The sequence below is a fragment of the Lingula anatina genome, chromosome 10 (genome assembly GCF_051362555.1).
Source record: "Lingula anatina isolate TDL-2025a chromosome 10, LinAna3.0, whole genome shotgun sequence".
NCBI classification, from domain to species: Eukaryota; Metazoa; Brachiopoda; class Lingulata; order Lingulida; family Lingulidae; genus Lingula; species Lingula anatina.
This window is the reverse complement of record NC_141776.1, coordinates 5239206-5260695: the sequence shown is the minus strand read 5'-3', so window position 1 is coordinate 5260695 and position 21490 is coordinate 5239206. Positions and strand designations below refer to the sequence as shown.

Genomic DNA, 21490 nt, shown 5'->3' with positions numbered 1-21490 from the left:
CAGCCTTTTTTCCTTTCCCCTATTGTTTTATTTAAAGTACCTTCCCACTGGGAAGTTATAAAGAAATTTGTTCCTGTACAAAGTAGATTCTAAAGAATAAGATTAAATTTGCGACGTTAAACAGTCGTCTGGTTGGAACAGGCGTCATTGACCGCGGTTGGATGAGAAATGTTACTTGTATAATTTTTTTCTTTATTTTCTTCTTAAAAAATTGGGTGATTAGACAACGCGTACGACGACCTGTGTTAGGTACTGTATGTATTCCGATGACTGTCGGTTGGCTGAATTATCGCTCAGCCTCTATAATTTTTAGTGCACTGTTTACTGTCTAGTAATATATATTGTAAAAAACAATGACACTTTTTTATTTTTCCCACACTGTTGACGTATAAGCTAATGGTAATCAGGTTAAGAAATCTTCAAAAAAAAAAAAAAATAATTAATTAAATAAAAGCCAGAAAGAAAAATAAAACAGAATATTTTTCACTTGATAAGACAAATTTTCGAGAAAAAAAAGATAAGTGAATATCAAAGATAAGCGGTAAAATATTTATTTAAGAAAGCATAAAACTTGGTGACAGCTGATTTAATTTTGGTTAAACTGAGAACAATAGAAGGCGCATCCCATAAATCTTCCTTTTCAAACGAGATCTTTTTAGAGTCCAAGCCACAAAATCTTTATAGGCGTTGAATCTGCTACGATCAGTTAATGGCGATGCAGAGCTTAAAGATGTCTGTACTCTTCCATCCTTGCTAAAGAGACGTGTTTTCGGCAACATTAAGTGACAGTTGTGCTTTTCCTCTGAAAACTATACAGAAAAATTTTTTTTCAATTCACTGCATCGAAATATTCACCATTTGTTTTTTTTTGCATTTTGCACTGTTTTGGAAATATGGGGGTGAATCTAATGAAATGCTTTAATTCTAAATTTATGGACGTAGAGCTATATTCCACATAATTACGAAAAACATTTTTGGGCCGTACTTAATGAAAAGAAAAGAAAAGAAACATGTCGTTTCTAAATGTCTGTTTTTAATTTTTTTTTTATCTGATGGTACAGAAATACGGTAACGAAAGATATTAAATACTTAATCGGAAAAAGAAAGTAAGTTTCAAAACACATTAGAAACACAAAGACAAAAAAGAGAAAAAAAAAATGGAAAAATATGTGAAGACGAGAGTTACCTTTCAACATTGATTGCGACATTAGCGCTTGCCACCGCCACAGGCAAAGCCAGAGCCGGTGCCAGAGCCGGAGCCAGATCCACCGTTGATGCCACCGCCTCGACCGCTTCCGACACCTCCGCCTCTGTAGGTACCACCAGGTCCGGTGCCCGAACCAAATCCTCTTCCAAAACCGGAGCCAAAGCCGTTGGTGCCACTGCCTTGACCGGTACCGGTACCCCCGGCGCAACCTTGGCCGAAGATTGGAGTGATCATCAAGCCGAGGATCAACAGGTTCTTTAACATTTTGAGAACGTTCAGGAAGACAGTAAAGATACTTCTTTTAAACTAACCTCTGGTCGGTTTGTGCCAGCTGACGAATACTTCCATTTTTATAGCCTTGAGCACCAGTGTGCTGCATGACCTGAGGCTTTTAACTTTGTATGTTTAATTTTTAATTTGAGTTCACTCTGAAAACAAAACATGAAAATAAAATAAGGGCAAAATAAAACTTCAAGATTAATTGTTTGCATCGTCGAGGTCTTAGACCGATCCTAAAACTTGTTGAGAGTAATTCCTGGTCATATTTCATTTCTAAGTGCTTGTTAGCGGTGAGATGGTGATAAAAAATGATGAAATTGATGCTTTCTAGGTGAGCGTCAATACTGGCGTTGCCAAAGCTTCTTATACACGCCTTGACTATACAGTCAGATGGCAACTGGCTGAAAAACGTAACGTCCTGTCGGTTATTTGAAACTTTTCAGTGAGTCCGCGTCACGAAGTAGCGCCGTTTCGAGACATCTGCGTTGGCTGACGTGAAAAACCGTACCTTGCAAATATAATCATTTCAAAAACAAACAAGGGCGTTTTGAGTTGTGGTTTTGTAAAGAACATGTTATTACTCCCGATTTCAAAGGATTACTGAAACATGAACATATTTAGTTGAATTATGTTCCCGATTTTGAATTTTTGAAAAAAAAAAAACATCGCAAAATGACTCTCGTAGTGGGTGGGACTATATTGCAAGAAAAAAAAAGTTGCCAGCCTGAATTTATCTCATTTTCGGATATGAGTTAAAATATCACCCAAAGTTTTCGATTTTGATATCGATGCTGAATCGCACACAACCAGTTTGAACTAGTTTCAATGAATATTTTTATGAACGACCTTCACCTATCCTTGATGTGTGACATGCAAAAGGCAAACGTGTGCTTTTAGATATGCATTTTGAAAATTGGTCCACTTCTGTGAGATTTAATTAATGAGAAGTTATAGTTTATTTAAAAGTCTTACCCTAGGAAAGGGCTTGGGTTTACGTAATCTATTATCATTTATGCAGTAGATTATATGTTGACCTACATATGTATTAAAGGGTTAGCGTAGGCCTACTAGTAAACAAATTAGAGTGAACACGTGGAAAGAAGTGGGAGAGGTGGATTAATGTGGATCTGCTGCGGGTTATAGCTTAACTCCAGAACAGAAAAGGATGACGAACATTTAACAAAGGTAATATTGATTCATAATAACGTTTGTAAAACAGGCCTTCTAAAGTAAAACGCAATTCATGATGCTTAGTTCAAATATCATTAAATGCCATGGATTTATACCGGTAATCCGGTATTATGTAATTTACCACTACAAGTACCTCAGATAATTCTAAAAGTGCTCAGTTAGCTCTTGTCTTCATCGTTATTAATTTCATTACAGTTATTGTCTGCTTCTTTTTCTCATTATTTCAGAATTCACAGATGAGGAGCTTTTCTGCCTGTATGTGCCAATATGTTTTCTGGTATACTTTATCTGTTTTATGGCAAGTCGGATGAGGGGAAACAGTTTTCTTATTTTATCTGTACCGCAAGCTTCTCAACAATGATCGAATCACAAATTAGTGATACTTTTTGGATACTCATACAAATAGAAGCCTGAAAGCGATATATTAAAAGGACTTTAGATTTATAATTTTCTGATTTTTATTTAACTGAAATTGAATATTGAATTTGAGAAAATATACAAGTTAAAAATATGGAATTGTTCAAAAAGTAATATAAGTGAAATCTACTGTCACGACACACTTTTACTAACGGTAATATGTTTGAGATATATAGATATGTGGCCTGATACAAATAAAATGTCATTGTCATAACGTGCAAAGTTCATTCATTGGTAAACTGAAAAAAATTTGTAAACCAAGTTTCCCATGGAAAATCCCAGGTGCAAATCTTTAAAAAGTATCCAATTGTATCAAAGATACCAATGCCGCATTCCAAATTTGTGCGGCTCAGTCCATTTTTGTAAGGATTAAGGGGGACAGCTCTATAACAGGTTTTGAGATTTTTGTAAAAATAATTTCAAATACGATTTGAAATCTATATATTGAGTATTTGCAAAATTTATCAAGATTTACATAGTTTACTTTTCATGAAATTTTAAGTGATCCTTTTCCATTAAAAGTCCAATTTATGCCAAGTGTCTGCTACAAATTGAACTCCCTTGCACCAAGTGGAAATATGTCAAAGACGCGTGCAGTGCTAAATTCTTAAGTCGTTTTTATGGAACGCCTTTATTAACTTAGTTGATTTTTTTTTAGTATTTGTAGATTAAAAACACAAAAGTTGTCTGATTTCATATCGAGGCACCACATATAGTTCGTGTGCTGCATAATATGCGGAATTGAAAACATGGAAAAGGTCAAGGACGTTTCAGATCGCTGAAGGTGCGCGAGTGCCATCTGCATGGTGCTAAGTCCGCGACTGATTGTTGAATTGCAGTAACTGATTATTGAGTTGCGGTAACTGACTTTTGAATCGTTTATTGATTGTTAGATTTTGATGAATGATTAAAATGACCAAAACTAATTTAGAATAATTAAGCTTAGAAAGTTAAAGTAGGTTTTGGCTGTTAAATAGTGCCCATAGATTGTTGAATTGACGTCTGCATTTTTTGCGTGAATGGCGTTCCATGCGTTTTGTTTGCTGAAATTTGATAATGGAAATAAACAAGAGAGATTGAGACGCAGTACATAATGGTTAACAGATAAGATACTCTGATGCTAAGTCGATTTTTCATTCAAAATTGTGGAGACTGCTGTATGACGACAAATTTCGCGAAGAACTCTCATCGCCAGCGCAGAACTGCAGCTGCGATAATGATAAAAATGACGTCTTTGAATTAAGACATCCGAGAAGGTAAAAATGATTTTAACAGACTGGTTTTTGATTATTGGAAATATAGTTTTGCTACTGAAATAATTGCCAGAATAAATGTTGATGAAACTTGGTAGGTTTATTTTGCGTATTAAAAGTCATCTTCTACCGACTATGCTGTATATCAATGGGGTAGAAAAGTAAATCACGAAAGTAGGTAAAATTTCAGACCAATAGCCTAATTTAAAGAAAGGAGCAGTCTAAAGCTCTTTTATGGCCATGGTCGAGTGATTTATTCAGTTTATCCCTTGGCATATCTAATTAATTTGAGTTGTATAAGCAACTTGTAGAAGTGTTTTATATATGTTACTGGGAATTCACGCTCCACCGATGCTTTAATACTTCCGGCGAAAGGTTTGTATTTTGTCGTCAAAGACCGCGTGCGATGTCAACATTACCAATGTCATCAAATATATCAATTGTAAGAACATAGTGCGTGAGAGAACATTATCACTTATTTCCGTCATATATGGGAAAGATAATTGGAGAAAAAAGCGAACTGGTAACTGGGAGTACCTACTTTAAGGTCATATACAAGTGTTACAGGTGGCACCTAAACAGGCGATTTGGTGATGACCCCAAGGAGAAAAATTCATGCATGCATCCCCATATCTGCTTAATACCGTGTAGTGATTGATTTTCATAGAAGGTTATTGAGACGCGTATTTCAGTATTTCCTTATTTAGGATTATCAAAACAGAATTGTAACCCGTGTTGAAGGCTTGTCGCGCCGTCTACAGGAGATAATTGCAGTACGCGGTAGACGCACACGCTGTTAGGCACGTGATCTTTAACGAGCACACCCTAATGCTAATTTTGTGTGAATTTGGTGACATTTGACGACGTCTTTTCAATTTTATAGACATTTCTTTATATCTGTAGAAGTCACAGTGAAATAGTCGATTTGAGGGGGTACCTCTTATAAATTTTACTAAATGGTATAAAATGTGTATATTTTCACCACTATTTTGTACTTTTTAAACTATTAATCATGTTAGACACGATATCCGTAATAAAAAGCACTATTTTTAACAGTTCACAGCTGTGAGGTGATCATTTGTAAATAAAAGTACATGGAAATGGGGGTGGGACAACCTTTTTGACCAATGCTGTATATATATATATATATATATATATATATATATATATATATATATATCAATGAAATTTCAAGTCACGTACGTATGGTTGTCGGTTATATATTACGTCTAAGCCACCTGTGTGTCTGCCTACTGTTAAAAGAGATGCTAATAATAATTCTACTGTGTGTTTGAATTTAAATGATTAAGCAACCACCTAGTTTGTATCACAGAACAAAGCAACATTGTGCAACAGAGGTGCATTTGAAATATAGGCAGTTGGGACATATAAACCGCTACCTTACATTTATTAATGGCTGACTATTGATGTAATCAGTGATTTAGCGTTGAAGTAAGAATATAAATTATTGAGGACACGTGCATGTATTCCTTTACGTGAGAAAAAAGACAAAATGCTTTTATATTTTTTTAAATCAAGGCCATGGTCTTTACTACTATATATACTTAAATTTCTGTTTTTTCTTATTCATCTTTATTCTATTTCTTTGCAAGTTTACTCTCTTTATTTTTACATGTAGTTCCTGTACTGAACAAATGTTTATATTTTAACTTGTGTCTTAGTTGAATTTTGTAATATTTACAGGTATATTGAAAACCGTTCGCCTCTTTTACTTTCCCCTATTATTTTATTTAGATTACCCTCCCACTGGGGAGTTATAAAGAAATTTGTTCCTATACAATGTAGATCCTAACGAATAAGATTAAATTTGCGACGTTAAACAGTCGTCTGGTTGGAACAGGCGTCATTGACCGTGGTTGGATGAGAAATATCGCTCTTGTATAATTTTTTTCTTTATTTTCTTCTTAGAATTTTTGAGTGAATGGACACCGCGCACGACGAACTGTGTTAGGTACTGTATGTATGCCGATGACTGTCGGTTGGCTGAATTATCGCTCAGCCTGTATAATTTTTAATGCACTGTTTACTGTCTAGTAATATATATTGTGAAACACAATGGCACTTATTTATTTTTCACACACTGTTGACGCATAAGCTAATGGTAATCAGGTTAAGAAATCTCCAAAAAAATAAATAATTAAATAAAAACCAGAAAGAAAAATAAAACAATATTTTTCACTTGATAAGACAAATTTTCGATAAAAAAAGTGAATATTAAAGACATATTTGATATGCGGTAAAATATTTATTTAACAAAGCATAATACTTGGTGACAGCTGATTTAATTTTGGTGAAACTGATTACAATAGAAGGCGCATCCCATAAATCTTCCTTTTCAAACAAGATCTTTTTTAGAGTCCAAGCCACAAAATCTTTATAGGCGTTGATCTGCTACGATCAGGTAATGGCGATGCAGAGCTTAAATATGTCTGTACTCTTCCATCCTTGCTGTGAAGACGTGCTTTCGGCAACATTAAGTGACAGTTGTGCTTTTCCTCTGAAAACTATACAGAAAAAAAAACATTTTCAATTCACTGCATCGAAATATTCACCATTTGTTTTTTTTTTGCATTTTGCACTGTTTTGGAAATATGGGGGTGAATCTAATGAAATGCTTTAATTCTAAATTTATGGACGTAGAGCTATATTCCACATAATTACGAAAAACATTTTTGGGCCGTAATTAATGAAAAGAAAAGAAAAGAAACATGTCGTTTCTAAATGTCTTTTTTAAATTTTGTTATCTGATGGTACAGAAATACGATAACGAAGGATATTAAATACTTAATTGGAAAAAGAAAGTAAGTTTCAAAACACATTAGAAACACAAAGACAAAAAAGAGAAAAAAACATTTAAAATATGTGAAAACGAGAGTTACCTTTCAACATTGATTGCGACATTAGCGCTTGCCACCGACACAGCCAAAGCCAAAGCCCCCACCAGAGCCGGAGCCAGATCCACCGTTGGTGCCACCCCCACCACCACCTCCAGCACCGCCGCCGCCGGCGGAACCACCAGGTCCGGAGAGGAAACCAAATCCTCCTCCAAAACCGGAGCCAAAGCCGTTGGTGCCACCGCCTCCACCGACACCGCCACCCCCGGCGCAACCTTGGGCGAAGATTGGACTGATCATCAAGCCCAGGATAAACAGGTTCTTTAACATCTTGGTTACGATCAGAAGGACAGTAAAGATACTTCTCCTGCTCTAACCTCTGGTCGGTTTGTGCCAGCTGACGAAAACTTCCATTTTTATAGCCTTGAGCACCAGTGTGCTGCATGACCTGAGGCTTTTAACTTTGTATGTTTTATTTTAAATTTGAGTTCACTCTGAAAACAAAACATGAAAATAGAATAAGGACAAAATAAAACTTCAAGATTAATTGTTTGCATCATCGAGGTCTTAGACCGATCCTAACTCTTGTTGAGAGTAATTCCTGGTCATATTTCATGTCTAAGTGCTTGTTTGCGGTGAGATGGTGATAAAAAATGACATTGATGCTTCCTAGGTGAGCGTCAATACTGGCGTTGCCAAAGCTTCTTCTACACGCCTTGACTATACAGTCAGATGGCAACTGGCTGAAAAACGTAACGTCATGTCGGTTATTTGAAACTTTTCAGTGAGTCCGCGTCACGAAGTAGCGCCGCTTCGGGACATCTGCGTTGGCTGACGTGAAAAACCGTACCTTGCAAATATAATCATTTTAAAAACAAACAAGGGCGTTTTAAGTTGTGGTTTTGTAAAGATGATAAGAACAGTTCATGTTATTACTCCCGATTTTAAAGGATTACTGAAACATGAACAAATTTAGTTGAAATATGTTCACGATTTTGATTTTTTGAAAAAAATTGATCGCAAAATAACTCTCGTAGGGGGTGGGACTATATTGCCAGCCTGAATTTTCCTCATTTTTAGATATGAGTTAAAATATCACCCAAAGTTTTCGATTTTAAAATCGATGCTGAATCGCACACAACCAGTTTGAACTAGTTTCAGTGAATATTTTTATGAACGACCTTCACCTATCCTTGATGTGTAACATGCAAAAGGCAAACGTGTGCATTTAGATATGCATTTTGAAAATTGGTCCAGTTCTGTGAGATTTTATTATTTTATTAATATTAGGAAAAGGGCTTGGATTTACGTAATCTAATATCATTTATGCAGTAGAGTATATGTTGACCTACATATGTGTTAAAGGGTTCGCGTAGGCCTACTAGTAAACAAATTAGAGTGAACACGTGGAAAGAAGTGGGAGAGGTGGATAAATGTGGATCTGCTGCGGGTTGTAGCTTAACTCCAGAACAGAAAAGGATGACGAACATTTAACAAAGGTAATATTGATTCATGATAACGTTTGTAAAACAGGCCTACTAAAGTAAAACGCAATTCATGATGCTTAGTTCAACTATCATTAAATGCCATGGGTTTATACCGGTATGATGTAATTTACCACTACAAGTACCTCAGCTAATTCTAAAAGTGCTCAGTTAGCTCTTGTCTTCATCGTTATTAATTTCATTACAGTTATTGTCAGCTTCTTTTTTCTCATTATTTCAGAATTCACATATGAGGAGCTTTTCTGCCTGTATGTGCCAATATGTTTTCTGGTATACTTTATCTGTGTATGGCAAGTTGGATGAGAGGAAACAGTTTTCTTATTTTATCTGTACCGCAAGCTTCTCAACAATGATCGAATCACAAATTAGTGATACTTTTTTGATACACATACAAATAGAAGCCTGAAAGCGATATATTAAAAGGACTTAAGATTTATGCATTTCTGATTTTTATTTAACTGAAATTGAATATTGAATTTGAAAAAATATACAAGTTGAAAATATGGAATTGTTCAAAAAGTAATATAAGTACGTGAAATCTACTGTCACGACACACTTTTACTAACGGAAATATGTTTGAGATATATATGTGCGCTGACACAAACAAAATGTCATTGTCAGAACGTGTAAAGTTCATTCATTGGTAAACTAAGAAAAATTGGTAAACAAAGTTTCCCATGGAAAACGCACTTTGTTAACCCAGGTGCAAATCTTTAAAAAGTATCCAATTTTATCAAAGATACCAATGCCGCATTCCAAATTTGTGCGGCTCAGTCCATTTTTGTAAAAGAAAGGATTAAGGGGGGCAGCTCTATAACAGGTATTGAGATTTTTGTAAAAATAATTTCAAATACGATTTGAAATCTATATATTGAGTATTTGCAGAAGTTATCAAGATTTACATAGTTTACAATAAAAACATTGTGAATAACTCACAGAAATATAATATATTCTGTTTTACCACAAAAACGGCAGTGACAGAGGTATAGCTATTATTCTGATATCTGCATGAGCTTGTATTTAAACCACGTGACCTCCATTGATGGCTATACTCTGTTAAAATCTCTTAAGAGATTTTAACAAAAAAACAAACTTTTTAGAAAAAAACCAGGGACTAACTTTGAATGTAAAAATGGACTTATTAACCATTGGTAAGTATGTGAAAATTGTTGTTTACTCCAGGAAAATTCATTTTTTGGCCGAAACGAAGAGTTATTATCCCTTTAAGTGATCCTTTCCCATTAAAAGTCCAATTTATGCCAAGTGTCTGCTACAAATTGAACTCCCCGGCACCAAGTGGAAATATGTCAAAGACGCGTGCAGTGCTAAATTCTGAAGTCGTTTTTATGGAACGCCATTCACGCAGAAAATGCAGACGTCAATTCAACAATCTATTGGCACTATTTAACAGCCAAAACCTATTTTAATTATCTAAACTTAATTCTACTAAATTATTTTTGGTCATTTTAATCATTCGTCAAAATCTAACAATCAATAAACGATTCGAAAGTAAGTTACCGCAATTCAACAATCAGTTGCGGATTTAACACCAGATGGCGCGCGCGCACCCTCAACGATCTGAAACGTCCTTGACCTTTTCCATGTTCACATATACCCTACATATATTTAGCTATCAAACATGTCCTACTGCTAAACACACCCAGGCTAAAAGGGTGTACCATGCTTAGGTGCAAAACATGCTTATTAGGAGCTAAATGCGTTGAAAAAGATCAGACAAAGCAGGCACTTGGATGTTTTTACAGTGTACGTTATTATTGTGTACCTGTGTTTTGTACCAAAAATAAAAACATTTCAGGTCATTTTATTGTCTTTTCATGCAGGAATGTTGTCTAACAACTGGTGTTGATACAATGTTGTTATCTGACGTTGATTCAACTTTCAAATCCAATGTTTATCCAACCTATTATCAACGTTATGGTTCAACGTTGTTTCAACGTTAAAACAACATAATTTGCCCGCTGAGTACAGAGGTAATAAAGTACAATTCTTTAATTTCCGCGCAGGTTACACATTTTCGACCGCGACGTCATCTTAGCGCATGCGCTCCGTTCTGAATATCTTCCTATGCGCAGTCAGTTGCCATATGACTGTATAAAATGATGAAACATTGTACCTAACCGTGTGCAACTGCTGGAGAGAGAGAGAGAGAGAGAGAGTGAGAGAGAGAGAGAGAGATAAGGGGGGGGGGGGGAGTGGGAGCATTTGTCACAAAGAGTGCATTTAAAAGCGTCTTTAGTTGATGGTGACGTTTTACTTTCAAGTTATATTATTGTGGACACTCATTATACCAATTTTTAAAGGGAAAAATCTCGCCAAAAATAACTATCAAGATCTTAGTGAAAGAGCAAAGAGTTTTGGGTACCGTTCATTGTACTAGCCTATATGGCTTAAAGCTAATTTTTGACATTTCACATTTTTAAATTAAAATTTAAATTTAAATTCAAAATATGTATTAAATTAAATATACAAATAAATAATTTAGTTGTTTCACTTGACTTACAGTTAAGGTTTAAGCAAGCGTATGTAACAGACCGCTTTTCTAAATATCTCACTGTGTTTAAAGATAGAATTTTTGCCACAAAATCCAACCAAATGCCAGCACACAGTTTCTAGTAATATAACCAAGAGAATAAGCAAAAGGAATCGTTCAATTTTACCCGAAAAATAATATTGTACGGATTTTTCTGCTAGCATTCTATGCTGTATATCAATGGGGTAGAAAAGTATATCACGAAAGTAGGTAAAATTTCAGACCAAAAATTTAAAGAAAGGAGCAGTTTAAAGCTCTTTTATGGCCATGGTCGAGTGATTTATCCCTTGGCATATCTAATTAATTTGAGTTGTATAAGAAACTAGTAGAAGCGTTTTATATATGTTACTGGGAATCCACGCTCCACCGATGCTTTAATACTTCCGGCGAAATGTTTCTATTTTGCCGTCAAAGACCGCGTGCGATGTCAACATTATACCAATGTCATCAAATATATCAGTAGTAAGAACATAGCGCGTGAGAGAACATTATCACTTATTTCCGTCATATATGGAAAAGATAATTAGAGAAAAAAGCGAACTGGTAACTGGGAGTACAGTACCTACTTTAAGGTCATATACAAGTGTTACAGGTGGCACCTAAACAGGCGATTTGGTGATGACCCCAAGGAGCAAAATACATGCATGCATCCCCATATCTGCTTAGTGCCTTGTAGTGATTGATTTTCATAGAAGGTTATTGAGACGCGTGTTTCAGTATTTCCTTATTTAGGATTATCAGTAAGACACACAACAGCTAGTAGGGCACAAACAAATTACAACGTTACGGAATGACAGTAAAATGTTAGTTTTCCAGACGATGGAGTTCAAAATAATCTCGTTTTTTTTATATATATATATGCTTTGCTTGATTGTAAAATATACCTCCAAAAAAGAAAAAAAGAGAAAGAGAAAAAACACCCACAGAAATGTTCTTACTTGCTGATTAAATTTACGAGACAAAAGATAAATGAACATTAGACACATATTTTATATGTGATAAAAATGTTTATTTAACAGTGAATAAGACTTGGTAACAGCTGATTTAATTTTGGTTTAACTGATAGACAATATGAGGCGCACCCTATAAATCTTCTTCGCTTTCAAACGGTTTCTTTTTTAGTGTCAAAGTCACAAAATCTTTATAGTCGTTTATTCTGACGATACAGAGCTTTACGATGTCTGTCTTGTTCAATCCTTGTCAAAGAGACGTGTTTTCGACAACATTAAGTGACAGTTTTGCCTCTCCTCTGAAAATAATACAGAAAAAACATTTTCAATTCACTGCATCGAAATATTAACCATTTGCTTTTGGCATTTTGTTAACTTACTTTAAAATCTGAAAATCATTTTTAAGCCGTATTTAATAAAAAGTTTAAAATATGTCATTTCTATATTTCCGTTTTAAAATATTTTTATGTAATGATTGAAATACGGTAAGGAAGGATATAAACAAAATAATCGGTAAATGAATGTAAGTTTCAAATCACGTTAGAGGACAAAAAAGGAGAAAACACATTTAGACTATGTGAAGACGAAAGTTACCTTTTAAAATAGACGGCTATATTAGCGTCTGCCATTGCCCTGGCCAAACCCAAAGCCTGCTCCAGAGCCGTAGCCAGATCCACCGTTGGTGCCACTGCCACCACCGCCGCCACCACCGCCACCGCCGCCACCACCGCCGGCACCATTTCCGCTGCCGAAACCAAAGCCGCCTCCAGAGCCGTAGCCAGATCCACCGTTGGGGCCACTGCTTCCGCCACCTCCACCACCGCCGCCGCCGCCGCCGCCGCTGCCACCGGTAGCACTATTGCCTTGGCCGAAACCAAAGCCTGCTCCAAAACCGTAACCAGATCCGCCGTTGGTGCCACCGCCACCGCCTCCACCGCCACCCCCGCCGCCAGCTTGGGCGAAGATTGGAGTGATCACCAAGCCAAGAATAAACAGGTTCTTTAACATCTTGGGTAAGTTCAGGAGGACAGTAAAGATACTTCTTCTAAGCTTGCCTCTGGTCGGTTTGTGCCAGCTGACGAAAACTTCCATTTTTATAGCCTTGAGCACCAGTATGCTGCATGACCCGAGGCTTTTAACTTTGCATATATAATTTGAGGTCATCCTGAAAAAAATATGAAAATGAAATAAGAGAAAAAAAACTTTTTTTAAGATTAATTGTTTGCATTGTCGAGGTCTTAGACCGATCCTATCTCTTGTTGAGAGTAATTCCTGGTCATATTTCATGTCTAAGTGCATGTTCGTGGTGAGAGGATGATAAAAAATGATGAGATTGTTGATTTCTAGGTGAGCGTCAATACAGGCTTTGCCAAATCTTTTTCTACAAGCCATTGGTTTAAAAAAGATGTAGAAACATTGTATTTTAGTGCAACTGCTGGAGAGAGGAGAGGAGTGCGAGCATTTGTTGCAAAGAGTGTACTAAAAAGCGTCTTTAGTTGATGGTGCCTATTTTACTTTCAAGTAATATTATTGTGGACACTTGTTATACCCATATATACTGTATACATGTATATAGGGGAAAATCTTGACAAAGAATCTTTATCAAGATCTTAATAAAAGAGCAAAGGGTTTTGGGTACCGTTCGTACTGCTTTACCCATATGATTTGAAGTTTATAACTGATAATTCAGACCTAATTCAACATATAGTTTAATTTACAAATAAATAATTTTAGTTGTTTCACTTGGCTTGCATTTAAGGTGTAAGTTACCGTATCAAGAGACTGCTTTCCAAAATATCTATCTATTAATATCTTTTAAACTGGGCAATACGGGACCGATCTAAAATGAATTAATAAAAATTGATCAGTGTAGATTTCATTATGAAATTACCGCGGTTGGGAGTGACCCAAATGTTTATTTATTATCTCATTTATAATAAATAATAATTTTTGGTATGACTGGTATAAAGGCAATTTTAATGGAATGTAAAAAAAAATAACCAAATGAAAATCAAATTGCAGTTTTTATGCTTTGGATGGAAGTTTCCTTTTTTGCCGTCAAAGTCCGCGTGCGATGTCAACATTACCAATGCCATCAAATATATTGGTTGTAAAAACTTGTTTTGCAAACCCAGCGCTTCCATTGGCCAATTGTTGAAGATACCGGTAGCGCGTGAGATAACATTATCCCTTATTTCCGTCATATATGGTAAAGGAAATTGGAGAAAAAGGCTTGTAACTGGCAGTACCTAGTTTAAGGTCATATACAAGTGTTTCACGTGGCACCTGAATAGATGACTTGTTGATGACCCCAAGGAGCAAAATGCACGCATGCATGACCATGTCCGCTTATAGCACCTTGTAGTGATTGATTTTCATAGGATGTTATGGAGACGCGTATTTCAGTATTTCCTTATTCAGAATTATCAACATGACAGCCACCCACACGGGCAGACACAACGTACGGTATGGCATTAATGTTAGTTTTCGAGACGAAGGGGTTCTAACATATACTCGTTTTTATGTTGTTTCTTTTTTTGTTTAAGAAAATGTTTTAAACATTAAAAAATGTTTCGAATGGTGAAGAAAACGCTATTATGGAACTTCGTGGATTTTTTCTTATATTTTACTACTAGATTTAATAGTATTTTTATATACCAAACGTGTATACATAATACACCTAAGTAACAGGATTTTTGCATAAATATTGACGTGAAGAGTTATAAATCCGAAAAGAAAAGTCCATTTGGTAACTTTTCTGTGGACGCTAGGAGAATGAGCAAGCTTTCAATTTTCGCGACTATTCCATTTGGCCAACAACCATGATGTTAGTAGCCTAATAATATTGTTGAAAGATATCTTTCTCTCTTCGTGAAACTTAACGACAGTGTTTATGTTTATAGTCTTAGAATTAATTTTTATCTTTGCCAGCGTTGTTTTGCATATTGTGTATCACCACTACATGTATAAGGATTATTACATAATTAGCAAGCTGGTGATGATATTAAGAAAATGGTTTTATTCTCATGGACTTCATCATAGTATACAAGAAGGTATTGCTTTCCCATTCAATTTCTAAAAGCAAATTTCGTCGAAAATCAGGCATAGTTGAGACCAAATGGGTGGGTGTGCCTAGGGTATTATCGTTATTGGGTTTTTGAAAACACAATGCATATTTTTCGTCACCAAATTACGAAAAAAATGATTTACCCTATTAAACTAAATTGAATTCTTATAGCGAAATTGTCAGTGAATTGTGTGCGTGTGCCTACTTTATAATTAGCCTCACCTTAGCAATACACTGTGATATGTATGAGAGAGAGAGAGAGAGAGAGAGAGAAGAAGAGAGAGAGAGATAGAGGGTAGAGAGAAAGAGAGAGAAAGAGAGAGAGAGAGAGAGAGTGATAAACGTTGTCAAATAGACGTCTTCTTGACTTATAACGGCGCGCCTATAAGCCGTTGCCTTTTAACGCATACTAAAACGTGTCGTCGGAAATCAGTAACAACCATAGCGTGCTATCACGTTCTATGAAGTTTAAGTTAAGGATACGAGTCTGTCTCTCACAGAAATAAAAAAAAATACATTTTATTTTGTGTGTTTAACTACTGCTTCCACCACAAAATAAGGAAAAGAGGATAAGTCAAATAAGAAAAAAAATCCATCAATGTACACGTTAGGAATCAGAACACGTCACTTAAAACGATTTAAAGATGTATCTTCATATTTCAACTGTGGCACTACAAACATTTTTTTATATATAACCCTTTGACACGTGCATAGCAAGGCGTAGTTTAAAAGCCAGATGTAGAGTTTTAAAAAATGCAAATTCGTCCTTTTTTGTGGAGCTATAATGCACATTTAACATGAACAAGCTGTAAGTGCTCAATGATGGCATGTCACGGAAGACCTTTTTTTTCAAAGTACTACAGATTTTCTTCCTAAAATATAGTAACAGAAACAATTTCAGGCAAGAGTTTTTCCTGTAAAATATTTTATGTAAGTTTTCCTTTTTCGCTACCATATTTTTTCCGCAATGAATCGCTCCATTACACATTAAGTATTATCATGGTACTTAAACTAAATAACATTATGATACGACAATTCTATTGATTACGCTACCTATTGCTAGGGTAAATCGTTCTAAAATCAATTGTGAGCCACAAAATGGTCAATGTTTTCCTATTCAGAGGGATTAGAAATTCTACAAACAGTCTGAACATAGAGAAAAATAATCAGATAATTTTGTCCATGGCCTGAACAGGACAAAAATTATATGGATCTATATTGTTGAGACTTAGTGAAGTGACTTAGTGAAGTGCAGTATATATATATATATTCCTTACGAACCAGACCCTACTTTTTGGCAATGGCACTTTTGGCAATTGAAAGACTACTGGGCAATCATTTGTCCTTGACCATAGGGAGACACAGGTGGACTTATTACTAAATATCTCGTATTGAGATGGATATTATGTTCATTATTAAAATTAAACTAAATTGAGAAGCAAGTATCTACTTATTTGGCACCAAAATTCTCGATTTACTGTTGGAACCTAGAGATTTAATTAAATACATTACGCATTCCGTTCTTTACATATCTGTTTATTCAAGAGAGCCATGCATGCAGCAGATTCAACGATACTGAAATTCGTGATCTAATATGCCCCGTATAGCGCGTAGCCATTTCCCCAAATTTGATGCACTACACTCATGCTTGCGTCCTCTAATTTGTACCATTTGAGCATTATATCAACAATTGGATCCTGCAAGGGGAAGCCTCACTTCAACGAGCTTATTTTCAACTTAGCCCTCTCTCTTTTCACGTATCATTGCTCTTTGTTTGTTTTTTTTTTCGGTCTGCAATACGAGGCGCATGCCCGAAGCCAGCCATTTTAGAGGGGAGGGGGGCTTTTTCTGAAAAAGTGGGACCTTTTACCATGAAACCTACGTGTACTTACATGTAGATCAAATTGTACCCAGTCGCGAGAGTGGACCTTTCCAGGCAAAAAGGGCGGTGCGTTCGAACTCCCCCCCCCCCCGGGCTACGGGCCTGAGGCGTATCAGCTGAACCGGTTTTATGTCTTACTTTCAGTCATGTGTTTAGTGACTTTCTCATTATGGAGATGTCTAGACAGCGTGCACTGGCCTTAATATTTAGTTATCTATACGTGGTGTAAGTATTTCTATACATCCATCTGCAATTTATTTATCTTGGGAAATACAGCAAGGATCGATGTCAAAACACACGTCCACAGCAGGGGGCATGCCCTGAAAAGTGTCATTTGATATGGGACTTTAAACTATACGGATTGAGCCGACCACACCAGTAAACAACCATAAGTAATTCTTCTTCTGAGGTCGGTTAAACTGAAGATAAGCCTCCGTATGTTGAATAGAAAACAATTAAATAAAGATATTCAAAATTTGCGCACTCTTATGTAATGAATAAGAAAATTCAAGGTAGGTAATAGTCCAGTTTCAGAAAAGGGACAAGTCCCTTGAACATTGACTACATATACTCGTAGAAGCACTTTACTGATCCATGTTTTTCATATGCAGGGTTCCTTCTACTAGTAAAAGGAGGAAATAAACATCGTATGAGGATCTGGTATTGTTACAATTTGCCTTAGTTAATTGCGATAGTTGTACCGATGGCGTTCTAGTTGGCACAATTAATGCAATGAAACGACAGATATTATAAGTTGCTAAGTACGTTAGTTGATAGACCCTCTCTGAGAAATGATGTATTCGGCTTTATCGGGCAGTCCCTTAAATTTAGTGCTCATAAAATTGAAACGTCTTATTCAAGTTATTGCACCACTGCTTCACACGTCAAAATGAATGCACAAGAGCTCAATGTGCTGGTTGCGACGTCTCATCTAACGCAATTATCGCTTTGGGCCACTAACACGTTATTGAACACGAACCACTTGCGAGTCCTAGTCATGGGGTTGGTGTACTGGGCAGGGGTAAAGCTGGACAAGAGGGGGCAATAGTGGAAGGAGCTACACAAAGGTAAGTGATGAAAAAATGGGGATGCAGGTTACAGGAAGGAAAGGGGTTTCACAAAAATGCTGTTTTAATGGAAGGTCATTAAGGGGGAGTACCGTCTCTTATGCACCAAACCTCTTAACTCCATTCTTGCTCCGAATCCGTCCATGGCATTGTTAACACGATAGATACATTGCACATCCTTAATGGTAAGAAACACGTATTACACTTGTCCTTGGTAAAGGGATTATTCTCAAACGACACTGGCAGTCCACTACCTTGTACTGAATAAACTATTTGAAAAAACTTTTGTGCAACAGCAACAACTTTTTGTAAAAAGAAGTTTCTGAAGATCACACCAATTAGTAAATGTTGAACCAGAGAGAGAGAGAGAGAGAGAGAGAGAGAGAGAGAGAGAGAGAGAGAGAGAGAGAAAGAGAGAGAGAGAGAGACGAAGATGGCGGTGAAATACGACTCAATTCAGGAACGTTTCAACTACTATGTATGTATAATGTTTCAACCGATAAGTTTGAATTATTATCAACAACACCTGTTTATCAGTAAAAAATGTAAATTTTATTTTAAGGTATTACGATAAAGATGCTCAAGCTTCGTTTACAAAATGGCAAGCAGTGAGAGTGGTGTTCAGATACATGCATCAGACTGCGTTTAAAAATATACAGGTATAGAGTCCCACACTATCATGAGCTGTATGGTGATGATCGTGTATCATAACACATAGTAGGTATGATAAACATGAAGACTCCATGAAACCTTGGTGAATGGGAATGTTGGGAAATATGCTGAAAACTCCTCAATATTTCAGTCGAGATGAAGCGTGGATGCAATTTTCTTCTAACAAAACTGAGATGAATGATCTCTGAAAGTAAAATTAATTTAATCGTTATTTTGATATCTCGTAGCGGGTTGAGGTTACACAGTTCACGTGAGATATCAAGTAGCAAAGCTCCAAGGTGGGTAACATTAATAACTACATTAAGATCCCGTTCCCATACCTAGATCGATCTGGCAGGATCGACCCCTCTCCAAGGGGTTTCTCGCTAAATTGCTTTCAGCTTAAGCGACTCTGATGTCTGGCACACCTACTGATAATTAACTATTGTTTAGCAGCTTATGTAGGCGTGTCAGGCATCTAAGCCGCTTAAGCTGAAAGCAATTTAGCAAGAAACCCCTCGGAGATGGTTCGATCCTGTTAGATCGATCTAGGTATGGGGGTGGGATCTAAGATACAGCTTTTACAAAGGCCCTACTTATTTAGTTGCATAAAGTATCGAATGCGACATACATGTAATTTTTGTAAAGAACCGAATGCATCATAGAAAAATCTACCTCTTTAACAATTGCCAGCTAGGTATAAGGCAAGAACGTAATCAAATGGTCATGTTGGCATAAGGGTGTGATCAAATATGATCAATAACCGCCTTTCTACTTTTTATACCGAGTATGAGTGGATGAAACATTTTCGTGGCACTAACATTTACAGCTTGAGTTGTTATATTTCTCTTAAGGACGTAATGCAAATTAAACAAGAAGGGAATAAAGAAAATCACCCGTCACAGAACAGTAACGTTTCGATGTTTGAAAATAAATGAAATCCTAAACTTTCATTGAGAATAATTGTTTAAACTTACCTTCATAGCAGAATAGAGCGATTTAAGGTGGGGGTGGACCGTTATAAGTGCCACCGGAACCAAAGCCGCCGCCGAAGCCGAAGCCACCGTTGGAGCCACCACCGCCGCCGCCGCCACCGCCGCCGCCGCCGGGAGCAGAGCCAAAGCCGAAACCGGCACCAAAGCCGGATCCTCCTGGGCCACCGCCACCACCGCCAGCACCGCCGCCACCGCCTCCGCTGTAGGATTGGGCGAAGATCGGCATGATGATCAGGCCGAGGATGAACAGGTGCTTCAACATCTTGGCGACTATCTAGAGGACTGCCGGGAAGAGATTTCCAAAGCAAACCTCAGTTGGTCTGTTGTAGTCGTGGATAGCGCTGGTTTTTATAGCATTTGCTCTCTCGCGTGCACAGACCTCATCTTCGGTAAAAAAAGTATTTTTCACGTTGTAACACAAATAATAAAAAACAAATTAATAAACAAATCATCATTACAGCCTGCACTGAATAATTTATCTGAGCCTTTTTTATTCTTTTAATAGAAACCATGTTGCGATTTTTTCTAGATATGGTTCTTGCTTTTTTGACAAATGAGAACGAATTATTTCCTGATGCCCACTGAAGTCAAGGACTTGATGGTCAGTAAGCATGCTACTGGACCCTTGCGTGGAGAGAGGCCTCACGCTACATTTGCAGACAGCACGTGAAAAAAAAACGCACGTGCATATAATAAGAACGTGATAGAGAGAGAGGGAAGGCAAGTAATTTACAACATATTTTGTATAATTTTGAGTAGGTATGATTATGCCATTGGTTCATAATATAGATTGTTGATATAATAACTCTACTCTCTTCAACAAGAGAGTAGTCTAATAAAGCCCATGTTACAACAGCTTTTTAAAAAATAAAACAATATCAATTGCTGATGTGGTAACTCTGCTCTTTTCAAATCATCATATTAAACTTTGAAGTCCATTGAAGTCCATTTTACAACAGCTTTAAATGATATTTTCAAATACACTTGTTATATTTTTCATTATTAATTTTAATCTTAATCTTGGAACTTTTAAGCAGGGTAACAACACAGCATTATAGCATCGTTGTTCATCGTGCATCGCTATGCTTACAGATAGTTCAGCAATGTATTTCACTGAATCAAAAAAGTTTGAACTCTGCTAACGGCCTTTATGTCTCCTCACTCACAAACAAAAAACAATAAAAGATAAACACAAGTATGGTGTTCAAAACTTGACTGGTGACGGACTCTATTTAAAAGTCCCTCGAATAGAACGAACAATGTAATTAAGTAGACAACATGGATAATGTTGAGTAATAGGAATAACGTAATGATTAGGCCTGAGAGATGTTGCCTTAATAAACAATATCCAAACAAATAGTGCATATATTTCAGTTTGTGGAGTGATAAATATTTACCTACGCCATAAATTAAACCTCCCTTCATGAATACCGGTCACTCTGTCTATCAACAGCATATGACATACGAGCTTTCCCCACTGTCCACGCGCCTTACCGCAAATTGAGGAAATGTTTTTTTAACTGTACCCAGATATAAATGACCGGTAAAAAGGATGACATTTTATGTGCTGTCCTAATAGAACTACAGGCTTTTTAATGGGAGGAGGGTGGTTTAGCATGT

General features: G+C 36.5%; 1 protein-coding gene and 3 long non-coding RNA genes across 4 annotated transcripts; all 4 read right to left on the bottom strand.

Annotated features, from left to right (window-relative positions):
* Positions 1-535: 535 nt before the first annotated feature.
* Positions 536-1540, bottom strand: LOC106180287 (uncharacterized). The gene is made up of 2 exons (XR_001240111.2): positions 1187-1540; positions 536-809 (listed from the first exon to the last, which is right to left on the bottom strand). It is a non-coding gene; the product is annotated as an uncharacterized LOC106180287 (long non-coding RNA).
* Positions 1541-6593: 5053 nt separating this feature from the next.
* LOC106180284 (uncharacterized) lies at positions 6594-7590 on the bottom strand. The gene is made up of 2 exons (XR_001240109.2): positions 7248-7590; positions 6594-6872 (listed from the first exon to the last, which is right to left on the bottom strand). It is a non-coding gene; the product is annotated as an uncharacterized LOC106180284 (long non-coding RNA).
* A 4651-nt stretch (positions 7591-12241) lies between these two features.
* Positions 12242-13315, bottom strand: LOC106180288 (uncharacterized). The gene is made up of 2 exons (XM_013564242.2): positions 12803-13315; positions 12242-12507 (listed from the first exon to the last, which is right to left on the bottom strand). The coding sequence occupies exon 1, from the start codon at positions 13298-13300 to the stop codon at positions 12824-12826; it is 477 nt and encodes a 158-aa protein (XP_013419696.2). The 5' UTR covers positions 13301-13315; the 3' UTR covers positions 12242-12507; positions 12803-12823.
* Positions 13316-18761: 5446 nt separating this feature from the next.
* LOC147759438 (uncharacterized) lies at positions 18762-20253 on the bottom strand. The gene is made up of 2 exons (XR_015331535.1): positions 19853-20253; positions 18762-19080 (listed from the first exon to the last, which is right to left on the bottom strand). It is a non-coding gene; the product is annotated as an uncharacterized LOC147759438 (long non-coding RNA).
* Positions 20254-21490: the final 1237 nt, after the last annotated feature.

Excerpts from the sequence above, each read along its gene's own strand:
- LOC106180288 (XM_013564242.2), bottom strand. The coding sequence starts at position 13,300 with ATGGAAGTTTTCGTCAGCTGGCACAAACCGACCAGAGGCAAGCTTAGA.